At 40.2% G+C, this 23,765-nt stretch overlaps 1 protein-coding gene and 1 long non-coding RNA gene across 2 annotated transcripts in view; one reads left to right on the forward strand and one right to left on the reverse strand.

The window, feature by feature from the left end:
* tspan15 (tetraspanin 15) overlaps nucleotides 1-23,765 on the forward strand; it is a 64,649-nt gene that overhangs the window by 24,433 nt on the left and 16,451 nt on the right. Inside the window, exons 4-5 of the mRNA XM_041985836.1 lie at nucleotides 321-395; nucleotides 2,547-2,642. Of these exons, the coding sequence (XP_041841770.1) occupies nucleotides 321-395; nucleotides 2,547-2,642 (171 nt within the window). The remainder of the gene's footprint in view (nucleotides 1-320; nucleotides 396-2,546; nucleotides 2,643-23,765) is intronic.
* LOC121640155 lies at nucleotides 7,696-22,126 on the reverse strand. The gene is made up of 3 exons (XR_006010378.1): nucleotides 22,116-22,126; nucleotides 9,980-9,984; nucleotides 7,696-7,795 (listed from the first exon to the last, which is right to left on the reverse strand). It is a non-coding gene; the product is annotated as an uncharacterized LOC121640155 (long non-coding RNA).

The following is a 23,765-nucleotide window of genomic DNA, read 5'->3' on the forward strand; positions in this document are numbered from 1 at the left end:
CCAATGTGAAACAAGCCTGTAGTTGTATAGAAGTTGTCTTGGGCTTAATTGTGACGCCATGTAATATTACTTTGTTTTTCCTCATCATTTTTCATTTACTGGTCAGTCACTCCTGGATGAAGGTAAGTGCTGTTGAATTTCCCCCATTTGTGCAACTAAGGCTTATGGAGACCAAACCCTTCTGAGGTGGTTTAGTCTTGCCAGCTTTTGGTAGCTGGGTTTATTTATAACCACACCTCCAGGAAGGGCTGACATAAAGAAAATCACATTTAAAGTTAATAAAAAATATATAATTGCTCTTCTTGTCTGTTGTGTCGCAGTTCATGTACACCCTGACCATTTGCCTGATCCTGGAGCTGCTGGGAGGAATCTTGGCACTTGTGTTTCGCAACCAGGTGAGCTGCCCAAGAAGATGGTCAGTAAGCTGACAGTTTTGAATGATCCTCCCTCATCAGGTTTTCATTCAGGGAGCGTAAGCATGAAGCTTTGTGTTGGAGCAGGGAAAGGGATAATAAGCAAAGTTTTACTGCAGCCAAAAGACACTGATATTCATTTTAGGGAGAAATACAGACCAAAATAAGAAAATATGACAGAATTATACAATTTAATTTGATTGCTTGAGTTTCAGTATATTTGACATGCACTGATTACTTAAGTAAAGTGTAAACTGGGAGATGGTCATAAAGATAAAGATGTGATGAATTAATCACTCAATATAGTCAGATATTTTTTCTGTCTACCAGAAATTGGCACTTTCTACATTCAGTGATGATTTTATATTAAAGAGCTGTGGGTTTTAAAAGTCACAATGTTTTTTTTCTTCTTCAGAGGACCGATATATTTAGCATTAGTTATGAGGACTATAAATGAACTGTGATATGATTTAATGCTGTTTTGGAAAAGAATTCAGCATCTGTTCACACAGCCAGAACAAGCAGAAATACGGTATAACATCTCACAAAACTAAAGTGTGAATACTAAATGCAAAAAAACACTGCATTCCTGTAAGCTGCTATTAATTACATCATATGCCGAGGTTTTAACATTGAAAAATGCAGCACTCCTGGAAAGTTTTTATCAGAATTTGTGAAGTTACTAAATCACTAGTTGTCAAACAGTGTTTTGGCTTTTATCTGTTTCTTTTTTGTTTTGATTTTATGCAGAGGATCCATTTAAATATATGCACAGAGAGACAGTTTGTGTCTAACAAAAAATTAAACTACTGTTATAGCTGTACATTTCAGCATGTAAATTACAGTTTAATGTACAATAAAATAAAGCTTCTTAATTTCACTGGTGTATCATTGTTAAAGTCAAAATAACTGTGACAAATATGCATTTTTAGTAAGATTTCTATTTCTCGGCTCTTTAGTTTAATTAATTTGATGATGAGAGGATAATGATTTGACCTTATATTAATCACTTTTTTCTGTTTCAAAGAAAACATCTCACTAAACTCCAGCCAAAAGGTGTATAAATCTGAACATTGTGGCTTCCTTTTCCCAATGGTTTCGCTGTGAAGACTTGATGTGTTCACAAGAAGAAAATAAGTGAAATGAAATACAATCTTCAGTCGCTTTGATCTCAGCAATGCTCAGTTAATTTTTGTCAGCAGTCAAATAAGAGCCATGATGGAGTGCTAAGAGACTAAAATTACCCGCATGGACAGCAGCTTTGAAATATACCTGTTTCAAAAGAGCTGCATGCAAGAATGCAAAATGTCTCCTATTTTCACTCTTCACTTCCCATCGCGTTTTCCTTGCCAGCTGCCTAGTAAGCTGGGTACAAGTACCTGCATAAAGTAATAAATACAAGGCATCTCTCCCTGTATGCTTCAAACTATTTTTACCTGACCTGCATGTTGCTTTCCACTTCCTTGTTGCTACTGTGGTTACATTCAAATATGTGATCTCAATATAACTACAAATACTGTCATTAAGGCACCTCGCCCCCTATTCTTGACATGCTGTGAACAAAACAGAGCAATTTTCATGGCATACTTCTTTCAACATGGATTCTTTGTACATCTTCCAGATGTCACTCTAATACTTCCAGCTGTGAAATGGTCTTGATTGTAGAGTCTCCCACTGAGAGGTGCATATGTGAAACGCAATTGCAGAGAAAGCCTAGACCTAATTGTCTGAATATTCTCAAGAAAGTCCCCAGTGTTCAACGGGAAAAACAACTACACAGTGAAAATCCCATCTTTCCACATGAGACTTGTGTACTATAAACAAAGACAGCTTTGAGTTCAAGTGAACCATACCACTGCTGAAAACACTAAACGGCAAGGTTTATGTAAAGTTACAAGTTAAAAAATATTTACTCTTAGTGTCCGGCAACAGATTGCGATTGACAGATGTGTGCGGTCACAGTGTCACTTATTCCAGTCAGGAGGAGCAGTCACCTTCACTAATTGGTACATTTCCTCTCCGCAGCTGCCTGATTGTAGATCAGCTGTGTCATGGAGACTGAACAAATTTGGTAACCTGACCTCCTCCATTTCATTAACATGCACTAACAGCTTTTTTTCTGCTCTCTTGCAGACTGTGGAATTACTGAACAAAAATATCCGAAGGGGCATAGTGAACTACTATGATGACTTGGACTTTAAGAACATCATGGACTTTGTTCAAAGGAAGGTAAGGTCATGTGCCTACTTCCTTTATATTACATACTTGGGATTGAATCACAAGAATAGAAAAACTGAATTACTGAGGCAGTACAGACTACAAGCCAGTTTATCCTTTCAAGGCAATGTGTGTTGAGGAAAGCAGCATCAGTGGTGCACATGGATGTTTGCCGCATGTTTTGTCCAAAAAATGGTCCAAAATGTTTAGAGCCATCGCTATGCACCTGCTCTCAGAATACTGACACACATGGCCTGAAGCTGGAATTATCTTTTCCAGCTCTTATGCTCTGCTTGGGCACGGAGTGCCTAGAGATGGCACATTGATGAGCACACACTGAAACTAAATGGCAGCCAGTAACAAACTCAACTGATTATAGGAGAGAAGACAGATTATTCTTCAGTCCACAGGCCACAGAACCTGTGATGAAGGGATATGAAATTTGACCAGCATCTCTGTTATTGGAGCAAGATTGCAGTTTAATTAAATTATCCTTTTGATACTTAAAGCCCAGAGGTGGTTTCTTGAATGCTGCAAAATTGTTATCAGTACTTGTGAATTTAAAAACTGCGCACATGCTTGTGATTTCAGTGCAAATGCCAGGATCTTTGTGTTAAAAAACAAACAAAAAAAAACTCTAGAATAAGACATTTCTGCTCTGCATGATGTTCAAAAAACACAGGAGCTGTAACAAATACAAGCTCAACTCACCATCCACATTCTTGACTGTTCAAAGCCTGGTCGCCATGCTGACTTTTCTGACAATCTGGGCAGGAAAGCATTAAGACAATACTTCTCTTTTGATTGGTCAATGTTAGCTATGCTCATTTTAAGTATGATTATAATCTTTGTAACTATTCTAACAAAAAAACTGAGTTGGAACTTCTTTGTTTTTGTGTACACATTATAAGTAGCATACCAGTATTATACCTAAACTGCATCCCCATTGCTCTCTATGTGTCTTCCAAACCCTGATTTACTGTTTCATTATTGTTTCCAGCAAAGCAGCAAGATGTTGCTACTCAGCTGTGCTGTATGTAAGTCTAATGGCCTGAAAAGAAAAAAGGACCACAAAGGTGGTCAATACAGCAGTTGTTTGTGTTTATAACGAATGCTGATGTAGCAGAGCTGTCACTAACCACACTTCTGAATGATAATCCATTCATTTTTAACAGTTTTATTCGAAATTTATCTTTTGCACAGCAGAGGAGCAGCAGCACAAACATCAGCTAGAGTGACCAACAGTTTTAGATGTTCCATGTATTTATTTTGACACCATCTGCAAATGGAAGCATGGAGCAATATCTCGCATCTCTAAGGGTCTAATGAAATACACAGCTGGGACCATTAATTATTAGTACCTGAGGGCCCTTTTAAAAAGTATTTTACACATTAAGAAGACAAACTTAAAAAATAGCTTGTGGTAACATCAGACTAGAAACAGTTTCCAAACTTTGCATCAGGTCTTTATTGGTTTATTCCACTATTGCCACAGCTATGATACATTATTAATGCTGGTATTTGTTACTTGTACTGATACCATTACTGTTTTACTACTTCATAAATATGCTCCTACTTGTTTACAACTACTATAGTGTGGAACAACAGAGCACGAGTGTCAGTGTTCAAACCAAGCCGCCTAGACAAGGTCTGCTTTCAAAGTGCCCAAACAAAACTGGCAAACATATCATCCAGATGTGATCATTCAGTCTGAAAATGACCTTTTTTTGTATTATATTTGAAAGATATGTGGCTTGTGCAAAGTAGGTCTTACTTCAGAGACTGTGGTAAAAGAATTGTTCATTATTTGTGCTCACATTTGTCTCTACCATTTGGATAAATAGACTCAGGGTCTGTCTCAAGCCTCTGTAAGGGGCAGGCCAGTAATGAAAAAGTATGTGATACTGATACCTGTTTTTAAGCAGTTTGTCTTGGCTCTGAACAGTATTTGGCCACAGTTTTAAACTTGCAGGATAGCATTTCTGCACATTTTTGCTCCCTTGCAAGGATGTATTGACTCTTTGCTGTTTGCCTGCTTTTTATGTGGGTGAGCTTTGAAATTAATTGAATACCACATAAATAACTTTTGGAACTTTAAGCATCCAGATGATCATTAAATCCAATGACAGTTCTGCTGTAATCTGACAGGTGTTGGTTATGTTACAGATTTCTTTATAGCTCATGTCCTGTAGACGGCAGACTGATGTAACATATTCTCACTTTCCCGTACTAATCAGCAAAGCTTATTTCAGTGAGGTTTCAGTCTGCTGTCTCCAGACACAGCAACCCCATCTCCTCAATAAAAACTAGAAAAGATGCAGCTTCAGGCTGTGTGTGTGGGAGAGCATGATGTACTGGGAGAGCAGGTGCTCGTTGTTAACTTTGAACAGCCCAATTAAAATCTTTTCACAGTGAAACTGGTCAGATTTTAAATGCCTGAATAAAAAGTCTTTGAACATCTGTGAAGGCCAGAACACCTGTGGTTGTTTCATATTTAAATTTGTATGTTCAGTCTTCTGTCACTGCTTTGAACATTGGAGTACAAGTAGAAAATTACATGTTGAGTATTTCTGTGGCTTAAACTACATTTGATGAATTTGATGGCCGAGTTATTAACTTTTGTTTCCAGGTCACTGTCAGAGAGATTTGATTGAATCACTCTGACACATTATTAGTAAGTGTAGGCAATGTTTAAAAAAACAAACCTCTGTTTGCATGACTTTCATAGCTTTATTATTATTCAGGTTTACATCTGTGAAATGCCAATTCAGGCTTATTGTGACTAGATGCATTATTTTTTTAAGATTATAAAATTAATATAAATGGGTATGGAAAGAAATATGCCAGTTAAATACTTGTAATAAAAAGGACGTAAACTGTTGTGGTTGGACAGACACAATTGTACGTAGTTCTGTGGGAGTTAGTATCTTGATGACACTTTTGAATGGTGCTGCTACTTAGACACACTATGCTTCCTTATTTAGATTTTAAAAATTAAAATAAATATGACATTAGAAAATTAAATTTCCCTGACATACATGTCAGACATCTCTAACTACATGTAAATTCACAACCAACAACCAGACAATCTTTCTGTGGGACTACCACTCCTTAATGCTGGTATTGTATCCCATGTTAGGAAAGATTTAGGTAAATAGTTTAAATACAAAAAATAAAATCTAAAAAAAGTCAAACTTATTTAGTGAGCTTGCTTTGTAATTTTCTTTCAGGCATGCCATCATTTCAAACATCAGCTTATCTTTGGTGAATAGTTTATATTCAGAAGCATTTACACGTCATCATCAGACCAAACAGAAAAGGCCGTCTTGCTTTGGCAGCAGTTTTATATTTGTGATGAGCCATAAGAAGATTTTAGTGTGGTAACAACAAAACAATGTTTCGCTGTCAGTGATGTCAGAAAGCCATTTGGCAGTGTATTAAACCTTCTTTTAGATTTTTCTTGTCATTGTGTAAAGCTGCTGGCTCTCACAAGTGTTTTCTTGAGGACTTTGAGAAAAAACTCTCCCTGTGGGGATTGAAGGTCAAGTGTGTTGTGTGTTTTGGAAGGACAACAATAGCCTTATTGCAGTTGTGTGTCTGTGTGTCTTGAATAAATTGCCTTGCATCCTGACTCTTTACTGGGAAAGGGGGACTTTTATGTCATTGGCTGTGTGAGCAGTTAGAGCCACTGCTTTTTCTGATTGAGTTTGGACTTGTACTTACGTTTCTTAATTTTTTTTTCATATTTTTTTCATTTTCATTATCCCTGGACGGCCTTTTGTCTAGATACGAAAACATGTCAGTTTTAAATATTTCATTTCAGGTAATGAAGTGATTCATTAGTGTAATTGTTTAGCTGAATAATTTTCTGTGTAATTTGAGTAGATCAGATAAACATTTTCTCAGACACGCTGGATAATAGAGTAAACTCAACAGGAAACATCTATGAAAGACCATGATTCCAGATTATGTCCATCATAGAAAACAGGACCTGAATGTGTTTTTTTTTTTTGTTGTTGTCTTTTTTTTTTTTTTACTCTTTGGGACCTTCTCTGAGAAAACTACTGACTTTCTGGGGACCAGTAGTCTTAGTAAGGACAGAAGCCTGGACCTAATTAAGCATTATATCAGGTGTCCTGGTTAGAGTTTGGACTAAGGTGTGAATTAAGGTTAAGGTTTGGGTCATATATTAACTGATAGAGTTTGTGCATTAAGAATGGAAGTCATGCCGGCATGAGGAAAGCTGTGTGTGTGTGTGTGTGTGTGTGTGTGTGTGGCTAGTTTTGTTTTTAAAGTATTGCCTCTTGTATCTCTTGCTCTGTCACGTTCTCTTTCCTTGCTTCCTCTTAAAATGTCCTCTTGCATTTCTATGCTGAATCGGCAAATGTCAGTGTCAGCGTGTCCTGGTTTTTCCCCGGAGGCCTCTTTCCAGTGGGACGTGCCCGGAACACACACACTCACCATGGAAGCGTCCAGCAGGCATCCTAACCAGATGCCTGAGCCACCTCATCTGGCTTCTCTCGATGCGGAGGAGCAGCGACTCTACTCTGAGCCCCTCCCGGGTCACCGAGCTTATCACCCTATCCCTAAGAGAGAGCCCGGCCACCCTGCGGAGAAAACTAATTTTGGCCGCTTGTATTCGCAATCTTCTTCTTTCAGTCACTACTGACAGCTCGTTGCCATGGGTGAGGGTAGGAACATAGATCGACCAGTAAATCGAGAGCTTTGCCTTCTTGCTCAGCTCCCTCTTCACCATGACAGATGGATGCAGAGTCCACATCACTGCAGAAGCTGCACCGATTCGCCTGTCAATCTCCGGCACTCCGCCCTTTTCCGGCTGAGGACCATGGCCTTGAATTTGGAGGTGCTGATTCTTATCCCGGTCACTTCACACTCGGCTGCGAATGAACAGGATCGTTTGCAAAGGGCAGCCTTGGTGGAGTCCAACCCTCACCGGAAATGATGCTGATTTACTGCCGGCGATGCTGACCAAGCTCTGACACCGGTTTTATGGGGACCGGACAGCTCGTACAAGGGGTTCCGGCACTCCATACTCCTGGAGTACCCGCCACAGGAGTCCCCGGGGGACATGGTCAAACGCCTTCTCCAAGTCCACAAAGCACTTGTAGACTGGTTGAGAGAACTTCCATGCCCCCTTCAAGACACTGAAAAGAGTGTAGAGCTGGTCCACTGTTCCACGACCGGGACGAAAGCCACACTGCTCCTCCTCAATCCAAGGTTCGACTATCCGACTGACCCTCCAGCACCCCTAAATAGACCTTGCCAGGAAGGCTGAGGAGTGTGATTCCCCTGTAGTTGGAGCACACCCTCCAGTCCCCCTTTTTGAAGTCTGCCAGTCCAGGGGAACTGTCCCCGATGTCCATGCGATGCTGCAGAGGTGTGTCGGCTAAGACAGCCCTACAGCATCCAGAGCCTTAAGGAACTCTAGGCAGACCTCATTCACTCGCGGGGCCCTGCCATCGAGAATCTTTTTTACCACCTCAGCGACCTCAGCCCCAGAGATGGGAGAGCCAACACCAGGGTCCCCAGACTCTGCTTCCTCATCAGAAGACGTGTTGGTGAGATTGAGAATGTCTTCGAAGTATTCCCTCTACTGCCTCATAAGTCGAGGTCAGCAGCCCCCCATCTCCACTGTACAGAGTGTTGATGGAGCACTGCTTTCTCCTCAAAGCCGTCCAGAAGTCATTCTCCATGGCCTCTCCAAACTCCTCCCATGCCCGAGTTTTTGCCCTAGCGACCGCCAAAGCTGCATTCTTCTTATCCTGCCGATACCCATCAGCTGCCTATGGAGTCCCACAGGCCAAAAAGGCCTGATGGGACTCCTTCTTCAGCTTGGCAGCATCCCTTACTGCTGGTGTCCACCAACGAGTTTGGGGGTTACCGCCACGACAGGCACTGATAACCTTGCAGCCACAGCTGTGGCTGGCTGCCTCAACAAGAGAGGCACGGAACACAGCCCACTCAGACTCAATTTCCCCTGCCTCACCTGGGACATGGTTGAAGCTCTGCCTGAGATAGGAGTTAAAATTCTTTCTGACAGGGGACTCCGCCAGACGTTCCCAGCAGACCCTCACAACACGCTTGGGTCTGCCAGGCCTGACCGGCATCTTCCCCCGCCATCTGAGCCAAATCGCCACCAGGTGGCAATCAGTTGACAGCTCCACCCCTCTCTTCACCCGAGTGTCCAAGACATGCGGCCGCAAGTCCGACGATACGACCACAAAGTCAATCAATGAACTGTGTCCTAGAGTGTCCTGGTGTTTGTTATGGACAATCCATGATGAGCACAGAAGTCCAACAACAAAACACCACTCGTATTTAGATCAGGGGGCCATTCCTCCCAATCACGCCCCTCCAGGTCTCACTGTCATTGCATACGTAGACATTTAGGTCCCCCAGCAGAACGACGGAGTCCCCGGAAGGAGTGCTCTCCAACACCCCCTCCAAGGAGTTCAAAAAGGGTGGGTACTCTGAACTGCTGTTTGGTGCATAAGCACAAACAACCATCAGGACCCGTCCTGAAGGCAGAGGGAGGCTACACTTTCGTCCACCGGGGTAAACCCCAATGTACAGGCACCAAGTCGGGGGGCAATGAGCATGCCCACACCTGCTCGGCACCTGTCATCGGGAGCAACTCCAGAATGGAAGAGGGTACAGCCCTTCTCAAGGACAGTGGTTCCAGAGCCCAGGCCGTGCGTTGAGGTGAATCCAACTATATCTAGCCGGAACCGCTCAACATCGCACACCAGCTCAGGCTCCTTTCCCACCAGAGAGGTGACATTCCACATCCCTAGAGCTAGCTTCTGCAGCCGAGGATCATACCGCCACAGTTCCTGCCTCTGGCAGCTGCCCAGCTCACACTGCACCCGACCCCTATGGCCCTTCCTGCAGGTGGTGAGCCCACGGGAGCTCACTCAAAACACAAATATTATCCTTTTGAGGTTTTGAAAAAAAAAAAATTTACACAACAGCAGAGTGAAACTATTTCCATGCAGGAGAAAATGCAAACGATGTAGTGCGCATGCCACGCCTCTTGTGGGCAGTGAAACTTTGCAACAACACACCCAGGTGTGGACAGTATCCTCGTAAGACCACAAAACACAACACAACAGATGCTTTACGTGTCAACTGCTAGCTATCTGCCGCATGTATGTGCTTCGCTGACTGCATAAATACTTGACCAGAAATTTGTTTCAACAGAGCCGATAAATTAAAAAGATGTAATGGCACAAACATAACACAGAGGTCCGCCACTGTCATTTCCTAAGTTAAGAAGGGTCTGAGCACAGGTCCAAGTAACTTGAAATGTTTTCGTTGCCAAAAGATACCACTTCTAGTTTACACTGACAGGGCTCACATTGAGTTGCGAAAAATTTCGTTGTCAAATCTTTGCAGTTTTATCTACCCAAAACTCTGTTACCATGTAAACAAGCGGCCAGAGCGCAAACACAACTTTTGCATTTTACTGTCTCGACATTGTAGTGTTAACAAGTTGTGAAGTGCAATTTCTCAACTTTAGGATGCTGCTGGGAAGCAATGAGTCCATAAATGTGCATAATGTCAGAAACAGAGTTTTAATGTCAGAAAGTTACATAGCGTGACTTAAAGACGTGAAAAGAGTTTAATACTTGACAGTATTAACAGTCAACCTACAGTACCACTTTTTATAGTCTAAATCTTATGCTGACTCTCCCACATTAAAAGCCACCTCACACACATTAGGAGTTACCACCTGGAGTTTTTAAGTTTTACTACATGATTACTTTCCCTACATTGTGTAAGCAACTGAACATGGAGAGAAACTATCTGATGATGTGCACTTTTATCCCTCCCATGGTGTCTCACCCCTGTTGGCTAAGGCCAATATTTATGCTTCTACTAACTTTATACTAGAGGGATGTGCTGTTTCTGCAACCTGTCACCTAATCTTTTAAAATGTCTGCAGAGTAGGTAGCTTTGTACTTTGTCATATTTTGATAGAAAAACTTGACACAAAATAAGGTTTTGTTTTGTTTTTAACACTGTTACGTTGTGAAAGAATGATGTGCTTACAGCGCTTTGATATTCTGAGAGAGCAAAAAAAGTGTTTTTTTTTTTCTTTGAAACCAACTCAATTGATTTGGGATTCACTAAGTTTAACATGCAAAGACAACAGCTTTATGCATGTTGAAAATGTAAACATTGTGTGAGACTTGCAAAAACAACAATGCAAATGTGATCATTTATATTCAAGATTAAAAAAAAACTTCATTTATCCCAGAAGGGGATTTTCTGTATAGATCTTTCTAGTAATCCATTGAAAGTACCAGGCAAGCCTACCTTACTGCAGGATCCAAATCTTTGGCCAAATCCTTTGTCATTTTCAGTGTACTGGTTGCTATTCAGAGTTCATTCTTTTGCCTAAAGGAGGAAGAGAATACCTCTTGACATGAACAGCAAGCCAGCAGATTTGCACAAGTGGTAACATTTTGTAGACAGAAAACTTAACTGATTAATCTAGGTTTTAATTGTAATTATGATATGACAATTCTGTTTAAAATATCTTTGTTCAGTTTTTTTTTTTTTTTGTCTGCATTGATCCTTTTATAAGGTGCGGCCGTGTCACATCATCCAAGTTAATTTCAAGCTGACCTTTCTATTCACTATGCGTCAATATTCTGATGGAGATCTGACCTTTATTCTACCAGAAATGTAGTCTAACTATTGACCACTGCTGGGTCTTATTGAAACATATTACAACTTTTCATTTTCTTCATTAAAGAAAATTTTAGTTGTCTCGTACAGCTTGTCAGTTAATCATCTCATAATTCAAAGATTAACTATTTCTTTATCACAATTTGCTCTGCAGCCACAGCACTAGCCTTGTGGCAGAATTTCATTCAAGAAAGCAATTTAGACATTTGGTCAGACATTTAATTTTTTTTTTTTTTTTTTAAATGGTGTGGTTTTTTAACATACACTACATTGCCACAAGTATTGGCCCACCTGCTTGACTCTCGTATGAACTTAATAGACGTCCCATTCTTAATCAAATGAGTTCAAGAAGACGTTGGCCACCCTTTGCTGCTATAACAGCTTAAACTCTTCTAGGAAGGATTTCCACAAGGTTTAGGAGTGTGTTTATAGGAATTTTTGACCATTCCTCCAGAAAGCGCTTTGTGAGGTCAGATACTGATGTTGGATGAGAAGCCCTGGCTCTCAGCCTCAGCTCTGATTCATCCCAAAGGTGTTCTATCGGGTTGAGGTCAGGAGTCTGTGCAGGCCGAGTTCATCCACACTAAACTCATCCATGTCTTAATGGACCTTTCTTTGTGCACTGGGCAACAGGAACAGGACAAGGTAATTCCCAAACTGTTCCCATAAAGTTGGGAGCATGGAATTGTCCAAAATCTCTTGGTATGCTGAAGCATTCAGAGTTCCTTTCACTGGAACTAAGGGGCTCAGCCAAGCTCCTGAAGAACAACCCCAAACCATAATTCCTCCTCCATCAAACTTTACACGTGGCAAAATGCAGTCAGACAAGTACCATTCTCCAGGCAACCGCCATACCCAGACTCTTCCATCAGATCGGCAAATGGTGAAGCATGATTCATCACTCCAGAGAACACGTCTAGACTGAACCAGAATCCAGAGGCGGAGTTCTCTACACCACTGCATCCAGTGCTTTGCATTGCTTTTGGTGATGTATGGCTTGGATGCAGCTGCTCGGCTGTGGGAACCCAATCCATGAAGCTCTTGTTGCACTGTTCTTGAGCTGATCTGAAGGCCACATGAAGTTTGGAGCTCTTTAGCAATAGACTCTGGAAGAACTTGCTGACCTATGGGCACTACGAGCATTTAGGGAGAACAATGTTATAAGCATACCACATTTTATAAAGAGGAATTTAAATATGCTTAACATTAAAATGCAATAATATACAGTGTATTTGTGGGTGTGTATATATAAAAACAAATCCCAGCATAAATACAGTATCACACAATATAATGTGTGGGAAATCCAAGTGGATCTGGATTCCACAGAACATTTAAAGCCTTTGCCTCCACAGGTCAGAGCTGTTTGAGGAAGAACTAACCAATAAGCAAATAGTTATAAATGAGTGACTATAGATTCAAGGAATCTTTGTCATGCATTCACATAACAAAATTTCTAGAATCAAAAATTTTTACAGTCTGTGAGTAAAACTGGAACAAACACCACCAGTCATTCATTTTAATGAGCAAGTGTGTCCAAATATTTGACTGATGCTGTATGCTCATTACAACAACTCATGTCAACTTTCCATATAAATTTTTTCTATATATTAGTTTTAATCACTTGACTGTCAAGTAAGTTCTTTGCAACAATTGTTTCAATTTTATAACCATAATTAATTCTTCATTATAATAAATATCGTCATTACTAGTTATTTACTTCACCTGTTGATGAATTTTTGTGGTTATTCTGTGTATACACAGAATGACCACAAAACCACAGAGTAACCTTCATCAAAATCATACATGATGATGTTCTTGATTTGCAGAAAAGCTGGATGGCTATTGCTACAAATTAAGTATGAGTTTCATCTCATGGTGATGTTCTCTGGAAGATAATGGTCTATTATTTAGCAAAAATTAGCTCCTGTCAAGCTAAAGGGAGATCTATAAGAACAAACTATCACACCACATGACCGATTAAGCCCATCTCCAGTCTGATTGATGGTATGCTGTGTAAAACAAACAGATAAATCAGGACTTCCCCACATCTTAGAGATAGTGGAAAGGGGCAATAATTGATAAAATGTCTTATTTGTTTCTCTAAGATAGACACATCCCTTTAAATACGGTTAATAGCACACTTGGGTCAGATCACTGGTGTTTTCTAAGGTTACTTAACTGGTTAGTAATTTAAAAATCCACATGAAAAAGTATCTAATGTATTAACACTGTTCAAATTCTCTAAAACCGCATCTGATCAAGTGCTTGTGTGATGTGTTGGAATAAGCACAAACCATATAGCCCCCACCCTGCAAATTGCAGGACCCCAAGCATCCACTGACATCCTTGGCTTATACATCAAAAGCCCCTCTAAATATTGTAAATATGCAATATTCTAGCTAAAACACAATATTTTGTTGATCAGAAATATGCAAACATGCTTGGACATTTGCAATAATCAGTGCAAGGTGTGGAAAAATAAATTGAGACCTAAAATGAATTTTCAGCCTGTCATTTATCAGTTGATTACTGGACTCAATGCTCAACCAAAGTTTGACTTGGTCAAATTCCAATTTTTTGTACTAAATTTGCCTGTCTAGATGAACATCAAGATGTCTTGATCCCCCCCCCCCCCCTCCATTTTGAAAGTAATTGCAGACTATTGATGTCTGTGATGTGTTATGCTTAGAAGATGTTCTGCCTTTTAACATATTTTTTTTTTTTTACCAAAAAAAGGTTTCTACATTTGGAAAATCAGCCTGTGCCGCTTAAGCACCAGTTGCCTGTAGAATTGTGACCTTTTTTGTTTGTTGTAGCATTGTTTTCCCTTTTCTATTTTTTATTTGCTGTAATTGCTGTGAGATACCAGACAGAGTGGCATTTAGCAGGATGATGGATAATGGTTTGGATGAAACTCCCAAAACAACAATTCAGGACTTTGTTGCACATATGGCCAACAAACATCCAATTTCTTCTGTCCACCCACTGTTTTTTTTTTTTTTTTTTTTTTTTTTTTTCTTCCTCGTTTCTCTCTCTCTCTCTGGTATATTTGTCAATGATGGGGTGTGTGTGTGTGGGGGGGGGGGGGGGGGGGGGGTGGTCTATGATATATCACAAATAAACAAGGCACCATAGTTCCTGCATATCATTGTAGTGTGCTGATTTGTGCTGTTTCAAAGGGACAATGCATATTCATGAACATATAAATGTAAATATGCCAGAATTAGCCCGAAGGCTACTTTACATCTGTAGTCCCTGGCATGTCAAAGAGATAAAAACATCATATGACATTACAACTTCGCACAATATACATACTAAGATCAAATTATCAATGACAATTCATAAGACATGGGGAAAAACAACACAATAAAACACAATCATGACATACAACAGTAACATTTGCATAAGAGCACAACATCAATGATCACAAATCTGGTTCCCCTTGAGCCATTGTTTCAAATTAATTTTAAAAGTACTGAAAGTGGTAGAGACTCTTATTGCAGCTGGAATATTATTCCAGATTTCTGAACCCTTGACTGATAACACCTGCTGACTGAAAGTAGTGCGTCTATAGGGTATTACACAATCACCTCTGGTAGAGGCTCTTGTTACCCTACCACTAGTACTGGTTTTGACCATAATGAACTCACCCAAGGGTGGTGGAGCGAGTCAATTTAAGACCTTATAAACTGAGCAGGCTAGTTTAAAATTTCTAAAATTTGCAAAACTTAAAATACTATATTTCTGTAGTATGAGACAGTGATGGACAGATAACGATTTTCTATCAAGTACTTTTAAAGCTTTTTTAAAAAGTGATTCAATTGCTTTTAAAGTTGTCGTACTTGTCAATGACCAGTTAGTAATGCAGTATTCAATGTGAGAAAAAATCATGCTGTGCAGAAACATTTTAGCTGTATTGGCTGGCAAAGATGATCGAATTTGCCTAAAATTGTGAATATTTAACAATTTTTGATGTTTTACATGTTTTTTAAAAGATAAAGTAGTATCCAAGATAACTCCAAGATAGTTAAATTCACATACAAACTGGAGCTCCTCTCCTTTCAGCAACACATTTAAAGAACCCTTTGATGGTAGACATTTGGAAAATAGCATGCAGACAGTTTTTTGGAATTCAGTAGGAGACTTGATTTGGTCAGCCACTTATCTACACAGGTGATTGCTGATGTTAACTTCCCTGAGGCATCTAAAACAGATTTTGCTTTAGTAAAAATAACAGCATCATCAGCATATAACACAATATTAAGATTGCTACAAACATTTGGCAAATCATTAACATATAATAAGAATAAAATAGGTCCGAGTATGGAGCCTTGTGGTACTCCAACCTGACAATCAAGATATGGGGATTTGATACCGCTGACAGACACACAATGGGTTCGATTTGACAAGTAAGATTTTATCCAGAGGATAGCCTGTTTAGAGAAATTGAATTTTATTAATCTAGATGATAATGTTTTGTGGTCAACTGTATCAAAAGCCCTTTTCAAATCAAGAAAAACTGCACCAACAATAGGATAAGAATCTAAAGAAAATTTAATTTTTTCAAGAAAAACATTTATTGCCATTTCAGTTGAATAGTTTGCACGAAAACCAAAGTGCATAGCATGCAAGGGGGTGAAACCCATATTTAAATGACTTATTAATTGTTTAGTGACCCATTTTTCCATTATTTTAGATTTTGTAGGCAGTATGCTAATTGGTCTATAATTCTTAACGTCTGCTTTATTACCAGATTTAAAAATTGGAGTAATTATAGCCACTTTCCATGCTGCCGGAACAATTGAGTGTCTAATTGACAGATTTATCAAATGAGTTATTGGATGTATCAAGGAGTCTTTGTGTAGCTTTATAAAATTTGTGTCCAGACCATATGTATCCTTAGCTTTTGAAGTTTTTAATTCACTTACAATAGAAGCTACAGTACATCTGAGTCACTAGTTTCAGCTATCGTAAAGATAGGCAAAGATTCATCAACTGAGTAGGGTTCATTTTCACATGAAGTAAAAAGCTGTGAGATTTCTTGGACTGAATTGCTAAAGAAAGTATTAAATTCGGTTGCTACGGTCAGAGGATCTTTAACAAGTTCATTATTTATTTGTAGTACTAATTCTTTACCATGTTCAGTTTTTTTGTCAGTTAATTTACTAATGTTGTGCCAAATCTTTTTGGAATTTCCTTTAGCAGATGCAATCATTAACATATAAAAATTTACCTTGGCTTTGTTTCTGGCAGATGTAAAAAATTGTCTATCCGAAGTAAGTCTAGTTTTAAGTGATTTTTTAAGTAACTGGTCCCTTTTCTTAATTTCCTGCATTCCTCACTGAGCCATGGTAGATCACCTTTACTGGTTTTGCTTTTCTTTCTCCTCCTTGTAAATAAAGTTATAACATCTTTAATTTTGGAGAAGAAGATGACACTATTTGTTATGATGTCATCACAAGAGGCCAGTCCTGTCCAATCCAGCTCCTTTAAGGCCTTAGCTAGATTTTGATGTTGACTTCTTGGGACTACATCATGAAAGGATGAGGAGTTCTGAGCAACTGTACAAGGCATTTGGAAACGCAATTTAGTTAGTTTTCTAGCAAAGAAGATGCCATTGTGGTCGGAAAGACCAGTTAAAACATTAAAGGTTTTAAAAATTTTGTCACTTTTGTTTGAGAATAAGAGATCAATTCTTGTTTTTGACTGGTTAGTTATACGGGTTGGCTTTTCTATTAATTGAACCATAGTGTAAATGTCAGTGATCTGTTTCAAATTTACCTTTCTTTCTTATTATCCCAATTTATATTAAAATCACCAATTAAGATTAACTCTTTTGTATGACAACAAAAGTTAAGAAGCATTTTGAGGTGATCATAAAAATCTATTTTGGTTGATGGTTTCCGATAAATACAGAGAACAGTAAAGTTCATTTTCTTTGAAAGCACAATACTTACTCCAACACATTCAAGTTTTACATTATCAGGCCATTCAATTTGCGAACATCTTAAAGTATATCTTACATAAACTAAAACGCCCCCTCCTCTACCTTGACCCCTGTCTTTCCTAAACACATTATATCCTGGCATATGTATGGCAGCTTCGGGTGACGAACATGTTAGCCAGGTTTCTGTCAGCCCCAGGAAATCAACATTAGACTCCATTAATAAGTGCTCAAGTTGTTCTCGTTTTGGAATCATGCTTTAAATATTGTCCTCCGAGTAACTCTTTAGGTTTAAGATGTGGGTCCCAGATAGTCCTTGCATGATTAAGTGTTTGGAAGATCTTTGTAGATCGATGCTTTTTCATAACTGGATTTCTCATAGGGACATGTGAACACGTCTGCAGATGTTCTAGGAATGTTTGACTATGATTTAAAACAAAATTTGTTGAGCGGGAGAATGAATTGGCCTGGCATGTACTGGCATGAAGGCAATTTGAAGCAACACACACATCTGATGTTGTGCCTACCTTCATTTTGCTGTTTGGGAAATGCAGCTTAGTATGAAGCTGCACAGGTGATGTTGCAACTGTATTGGTTGACACACCTCCACACTGAAGATGTAGCCCAACCAGCGGTGGATCAGGCCCAGGACCAGATGGGTGCAGCCCAGCTAGCGGTGGATGTAGCCCAGCAAGCAGTGGATGTAGCCCAGCTAGCGGTGGATGAGGTCCAGGACCGGGAGGATGCAGCCCAGCTAGTGATGGATACAGCCCGGGACCAGATGAATGCAGCCCAGCTGGCAGCGGAGGTAGCCCAGCCAGCAGCGGAGGCAGCCCAGCTGGCGGCGGAGGTAGCCCAGCCAACAGCGGAGGCAGCCCAGCCAGTGGTGGAGACATCCCAGCTAGCGACGGAAGTAGCCCAGCCTGTGGCGGAGGTAGCCCAGCTCGCAGTGGATGAGGCCCGAGACAAGGTGGAAGCAGCCCAGCCAGCGGGGTAGGAAGCCCTGCTAGCGATGGAGGTAACCTGGGACCAGATGGATATAATCCAGCTAGCGATGGATTTAGCCCAGTTGATAGTGGGGGTGGCCCAGCTAGCGGTAAATGAGGCCCAGGACCTGGTGGATGTAACACAGTTAGCAACGAATGTAGCCCAGTTTCCAGTAGTAGTGGACCAGGATTTATTTCAATATCACCAGCCAAGAGCAATATCATCAGAAGATACAAAACTCCCAGGTTAGGTTTAATAGATTTTGACTGTTCATGTTTACCTGGGGTAGTGGTGTTCCGATCGATCGGACACCGATCATTATCGGCCGATATCCGTAAAAAAGTATGTGATCGGTGTTCGCCGATCAATGCCTTTTGTTGCCGATCACAAAATCTGACCACCTATATTTCATACTCTGCAACCTGCAGAAGCGCTGCGGGCAGTGTCATAGCTCCCGCTTTCCTCCACAATTTGCATGCGCGCGGTTGCAAATCCAAAGCAAACATGTCTGCCGTGTGGAAGTTTTACACTGTGTGTGAGAGTGATGTAAAGTTTGCATCCTGCAACACGTGCAACGCAAAAGTACCTCGCGGGGGAAGTACGTCAAAATCCTTCAATAAAACGAATCTAATACGGCATTTAAAGAACAAACACTTGACGGAGTACGCTGAATTTTCGAGGCTCACTGCACAGAATGAAAGGAAGACGCTGGTGCAGCCAGAGCGCAGCTAACGCAGCCAACAGTTACCAACACTCGTCCGTATGAGCGTGACAGTCAAGCAAATAACCACAAAAATAATTCAGTTAATCGGCCTTGACGACCAACCGTTCTCAGTGGTGGAGGACGCCTCTTTTACTTGGCTTTTTTTTTTTAGCAATATTAAGATTTTGTTTTACTTTCTTATTTAGCCTTATGAGAGCCTTATGTGTTTTCAGTCTGTTAAAATATAGTACTACTGATTACTGAAAGATAGCGCATTGTACTATGTACATGTTATTGTCTAAATTAGGGGGATTTTATGGTTCCTTTTCCACATCAAATAGTCGGCAGTGCTTTTAAGAAAATTACAGCCAATCCATGTGATTATCGGTGATCGGCAGTGATCGGTGATCGGCAGTGATCGGCACTCATGGGTGATCGGTATCGGAATCGGCAACAAAAAACCTGATCGGAGCATCCCTAACCTGGGGTTAACTTAGCATGTCCATTGTTCAGTACTCTTGAAAAGAGAATGTGCTGACTCCTCATGGCTGGGTAGACGATCCGGTCATTCTTTGTAACCTTTTTTTGTGGACAAGTTACGCAAAAGAGTAAATATAAAGATACAAACGCAAGTAACAGACAAGTTGATGACAAAAGCCGTCGTCTTTTAGTGTTTGTAGAGAGCTTTTGTAGCATACGCACAGGACCTGCCAAAATGTGTGACTGCACCACGGCCATCTTGATTTCTCTCAGGAAAGTTGGATACTTAAATATACGGCAGCAGTTAAACCTACAAAATAAAAAACAGCTGCTAATAATAGGAAGAAAACAATTAGAAGAGCACATAGTCACTGGGCATTGATTCTTTCTTTTGAGATTAAGCCCTGTAGCGTCTGTGCCCATCCCCTCTCATCTACCTCACTGATGCTTTAAACTCAGTCATTGTGCTGGTGGCCAAAAGTAAAGCTAATTGACCTACTAAATAATGAGCTTATCAATAATTAATATATGCTTGTAGGCATCAGGAATATTAGATAGTAGGAACAGTATTTCCTCCTGATCATTTAATACCTTCTTGGTATTGCTGTTAAATAGAAATATACATGTAGTGACTCCAGTTTGACAGAGAAACAGAGCTTAGTCTAGTTTTTAACCTAATCTTTAATTATAATTTTCTTTATAGTCACACACTCATAGTTGTACTTCATGGGTGCCTTGTAATTACAAATGCAAGGAACACTAGATGGCCCACGCTTTGAGCAGAGCCAGTTGCCCACGCAGATAGTTACTCAGTCAGCCAGTAAACAGCAGGGCATCAGTCAGTTGGACAGTTTGCTTGAAAATCAGATACTCCTGCAAATTACTTCACACTAGGAGACACACTAGCTGAGCAAGTTTTCCAAGTAAGTTACCTCTAAAATAATATTTGTCATCCATCAATGAATGTGAATAGAAGAAGCAGAGATTGAAACAGAAGTTAATCTGTGACAGTCAGAGCCAAACATTGTATTATCCAACAGAAATATTTGACTGAGATCTGAAAAACCTTGAATCATTATTATACAAATTCTTGCATAATCAAGTGTTCACTACTAATGTTGCTGCAAGTAAAGCATATTTCTAACTTTACATGAATACATGATGAACTTAACTTGACATCAATCTTTCCAAAAATGGGATTTACATCCAGAACTAAACTTGTAACTAAACTTATATTGTTTACAGTCTTGTTGTTCCTGACAAATGCATCATAATTTCTTACCTTCCTGTCACCTTTCTCTGGACCCAGACCCAGTCCTGGAAAAAACAGCTCTGTGACATCACACCAATGGGAACACGGAGTAGCATCTTGACAAAGTGGCATCACATCAGAATACTGATCATGATGCTTGGCAAAGAGCTGTCTCATATTTATTCATTTATTCATCATAACCCTTTATCTCTTGTCTCATCCACTCTCTGTCTCACATTCTCGCTCCCAATAAAACATTTCACTCAATAAGTGATAAGCAAGCTGAGTTAATACTGTGACACTCAGGGTTTTTGTCACTGTTTACGCACTGAGGCAGCTGTTAGAAAAAGAAAATCATGACGAATAGAGATGTTTGTCGCTTTATGTAATCAATTTCTTTTCCATGAATTGATCCAGTATTTTCTTAGTGAAATATTAAAAAGCATTCAGTCTTACAACAGTGTCACTTCTATCACTTTAAGGACTGCATGTTTTTACTTGCCTAACACAGATGTTACTATACTGACAGCTGTTTCCTATAAATGTCATTTGTTTAATGTTCTGGTATCTCTCTTAAAGTCTTTAAAACAAAAAAAATCCATTAAAAATATAGGAAAAAAATGCTCTGTTTGAAATAAAATTATATTTATTTTGATGATTTAAATTATCTAACCTTTTTATGCAGTGGGACTCAGAACTCTCAGTTAAAACTTATAATGAATTTGGTAGAATTACTGTTTAGTCAAAGTGACTTTAAAGGACATTGTGTAAGAAATACTTCCATCTAACTTTGGAATTGTGTATCTCATTCTAACGTAGTGCATTCTAGCATTTTACTTTCTCAAACACGTAGTGCAACAATGGCAGCCACTGTGTCTCAAAAAGCCTCGACAACACCAATGAAAGCACGTCATCCGATAGTTCATGGAGTGTTCACTCAGGGGAACAGGTTTGTGATTTCATAAATATTGCAAAGCGCATCCCATCAAACAGTCAGATGTTGTTTCTCTGTGTTTAGAAGGAGGAATGGTTCTCGCAGGGAGATGGATCCTGACGGGGAAACTGTCCTCGACACAGCACCAGCTTTTCGTGACAGTAAAAACTAGCTTGTAAAACCGCCCAACCAGCTTTTAGTCTGGTTTTACCGCTACTGAAAGACGGTGTTTACCATGACCATGAAAGTGACTGAAACCACGTAAACATACACTTCAGTACCAATGAGACTAGTATATTTTAGCAAAAAGTACTGTTATGTTACCCATGGTAACGAGCAACACTAACAAAACCGAATGAAAAAAGTTAGCTATAGGCTAATTTAGGCAGTACCATTAACTTATTTATCAAGAAGAAAGCTGGCAACTTCAGCTTCCCTTTAAAATCTTTCTCATGTTGAGCTCCTTCTACCTGGGGAAGGGTTTCCCGATGTTGCCAGACCGTCATGGCGCTTTCCTACCGGCTTGCCCATTATATGTATAAACAAATCATTAGCAGAGGTCATAACACAAAGATAACACGCATATACTTGCAGACATCGATTTTGGCCAGAAAATGTTGCACAATGTCTCTTTAAATTACCCAGCCAAAGCTGATTGCTGGACTATTTCCTGTTAAGTAGATTTCTTTTGGGTAATGTTGGCTTTTTATCAAGATTTGATAAAGGCATAAAGTATTAGACTGATCCAGGTTTGTTCTCTTATTTTATAGCATGTTTTTTGTTTTGTTTGTTTTTGTGATGTTTCAGGGGCTACAGGGGGTTTAATCTGGCTGTAAGTGACCTGTAAAGATAGCTGTGATAAAATAAAAATGAATAAATTCGATCTAGTGTCAGAGCCACACACCTGAGCCATCTTCTGAATAAATACAGGACAAACTGAATATATACAGATTTTCAGGTTTATTAAATAAACTTGTTGTTTTTTTGTAGTTCTAGATGTTATTCTTGGCCCTGTGATGGACTGGCGACCATACAGTCCTGGGTGTACCCTGCCATTTACCAGATGGCAGATGTGACTGGCTCCAGCCTAAGATCTGTTGCCACTGATGATTTTTTTTGTTGTTGTTGTTGTTGTTGTTTTTTTCCAGTCCAGTTCTAATGCAATTTAGCAAAACTCAAACTACCTCATTCCCTTTCTGAAGAATGGCTTCTTTGCAGCCACCCTTCCATGGAGACCAAGTGTTACGACCCAACTTAAGGGGTAGGGAAGGGTGTAACAAAGACACGGTGAGGACAGTTATTTCAAAATAAAAGCACATTTATTTACAATTCCCGTGCGAAGTGATGGACATCCTGTAACACAAAATAAGATGAGCTGGGGTTAGCGGACCTGCAGAAAGAAACAAACTAAAACCTATACCAAACACACACCGAGTGCAAACGAAACACAACCGCCACTCGGTGGTGAAACTAAAAACCCAAACAAAAGCAACAGGCCCATAACTAAAGTGACCGTCGTCACAACACAATAAAACGCTAACCTAGCCCAGCTCTAACACAAACACAAAGTAAACTTAACTCAACACTTAAACACCTATTGTGGAAAGGAGGTGGTCGCGACACACACACACCCGGTGCACAACATGAGGGGGAGAGCGGCCGAAGCCTTTCTGGCATCTCCCCCCCAAGACCTGCCCCGGCTGCAGCCTCTTCAGCCTGAGCTGTCCTTCGGGCTGCAGCCTGACTGGTCCAGAGGGGTGCCAGTCACACAGGGGCGGGGACAAAGGCGCTAGCCCTGGCCACTCAGGGCAGCGCTCTGCCGCCCCCAATCAACACACAAACGGCCTCAGCTGTCTGCAAACAGCAGGGGCCGTAACACACCCCTCCTAAAGTGTCAAAATCCTCACAAGGATTTTGGCACAATACAAAAACACAACAAAACAAAATAAACACACGAACACAATTGGCAGTGCTGCTCCTAACCCAGCCTGTGCCTCAAAAAGTTCTCCACTGAGAACAGGGTGGTACGCCAACCCTCGGGGACTGCCCTACCGTCCCCGACTAGGGACATCAACCCGGCGGGACCCATCCCGCAACTCACGCTCGAGCAGTCCAACTGC

Source organism: Melanotaenia boesemani, chromosome 1 (genome assembly GCF_017639745.1).
Source record: "Melanotaenia boesemani isolate fMelBoe1 chromosome 1, fMelBoe1.pri, whole genome shotgun sequence".
In the NCBI taxonomy this organism is placed as follows: domain Eukaryota; kingdom Metazoa; phylum Chordata; class Actinopteri; order Atheriniformes; family Melanotaeniidae; genus Melanotaenia; species Melanotaenia boesemani.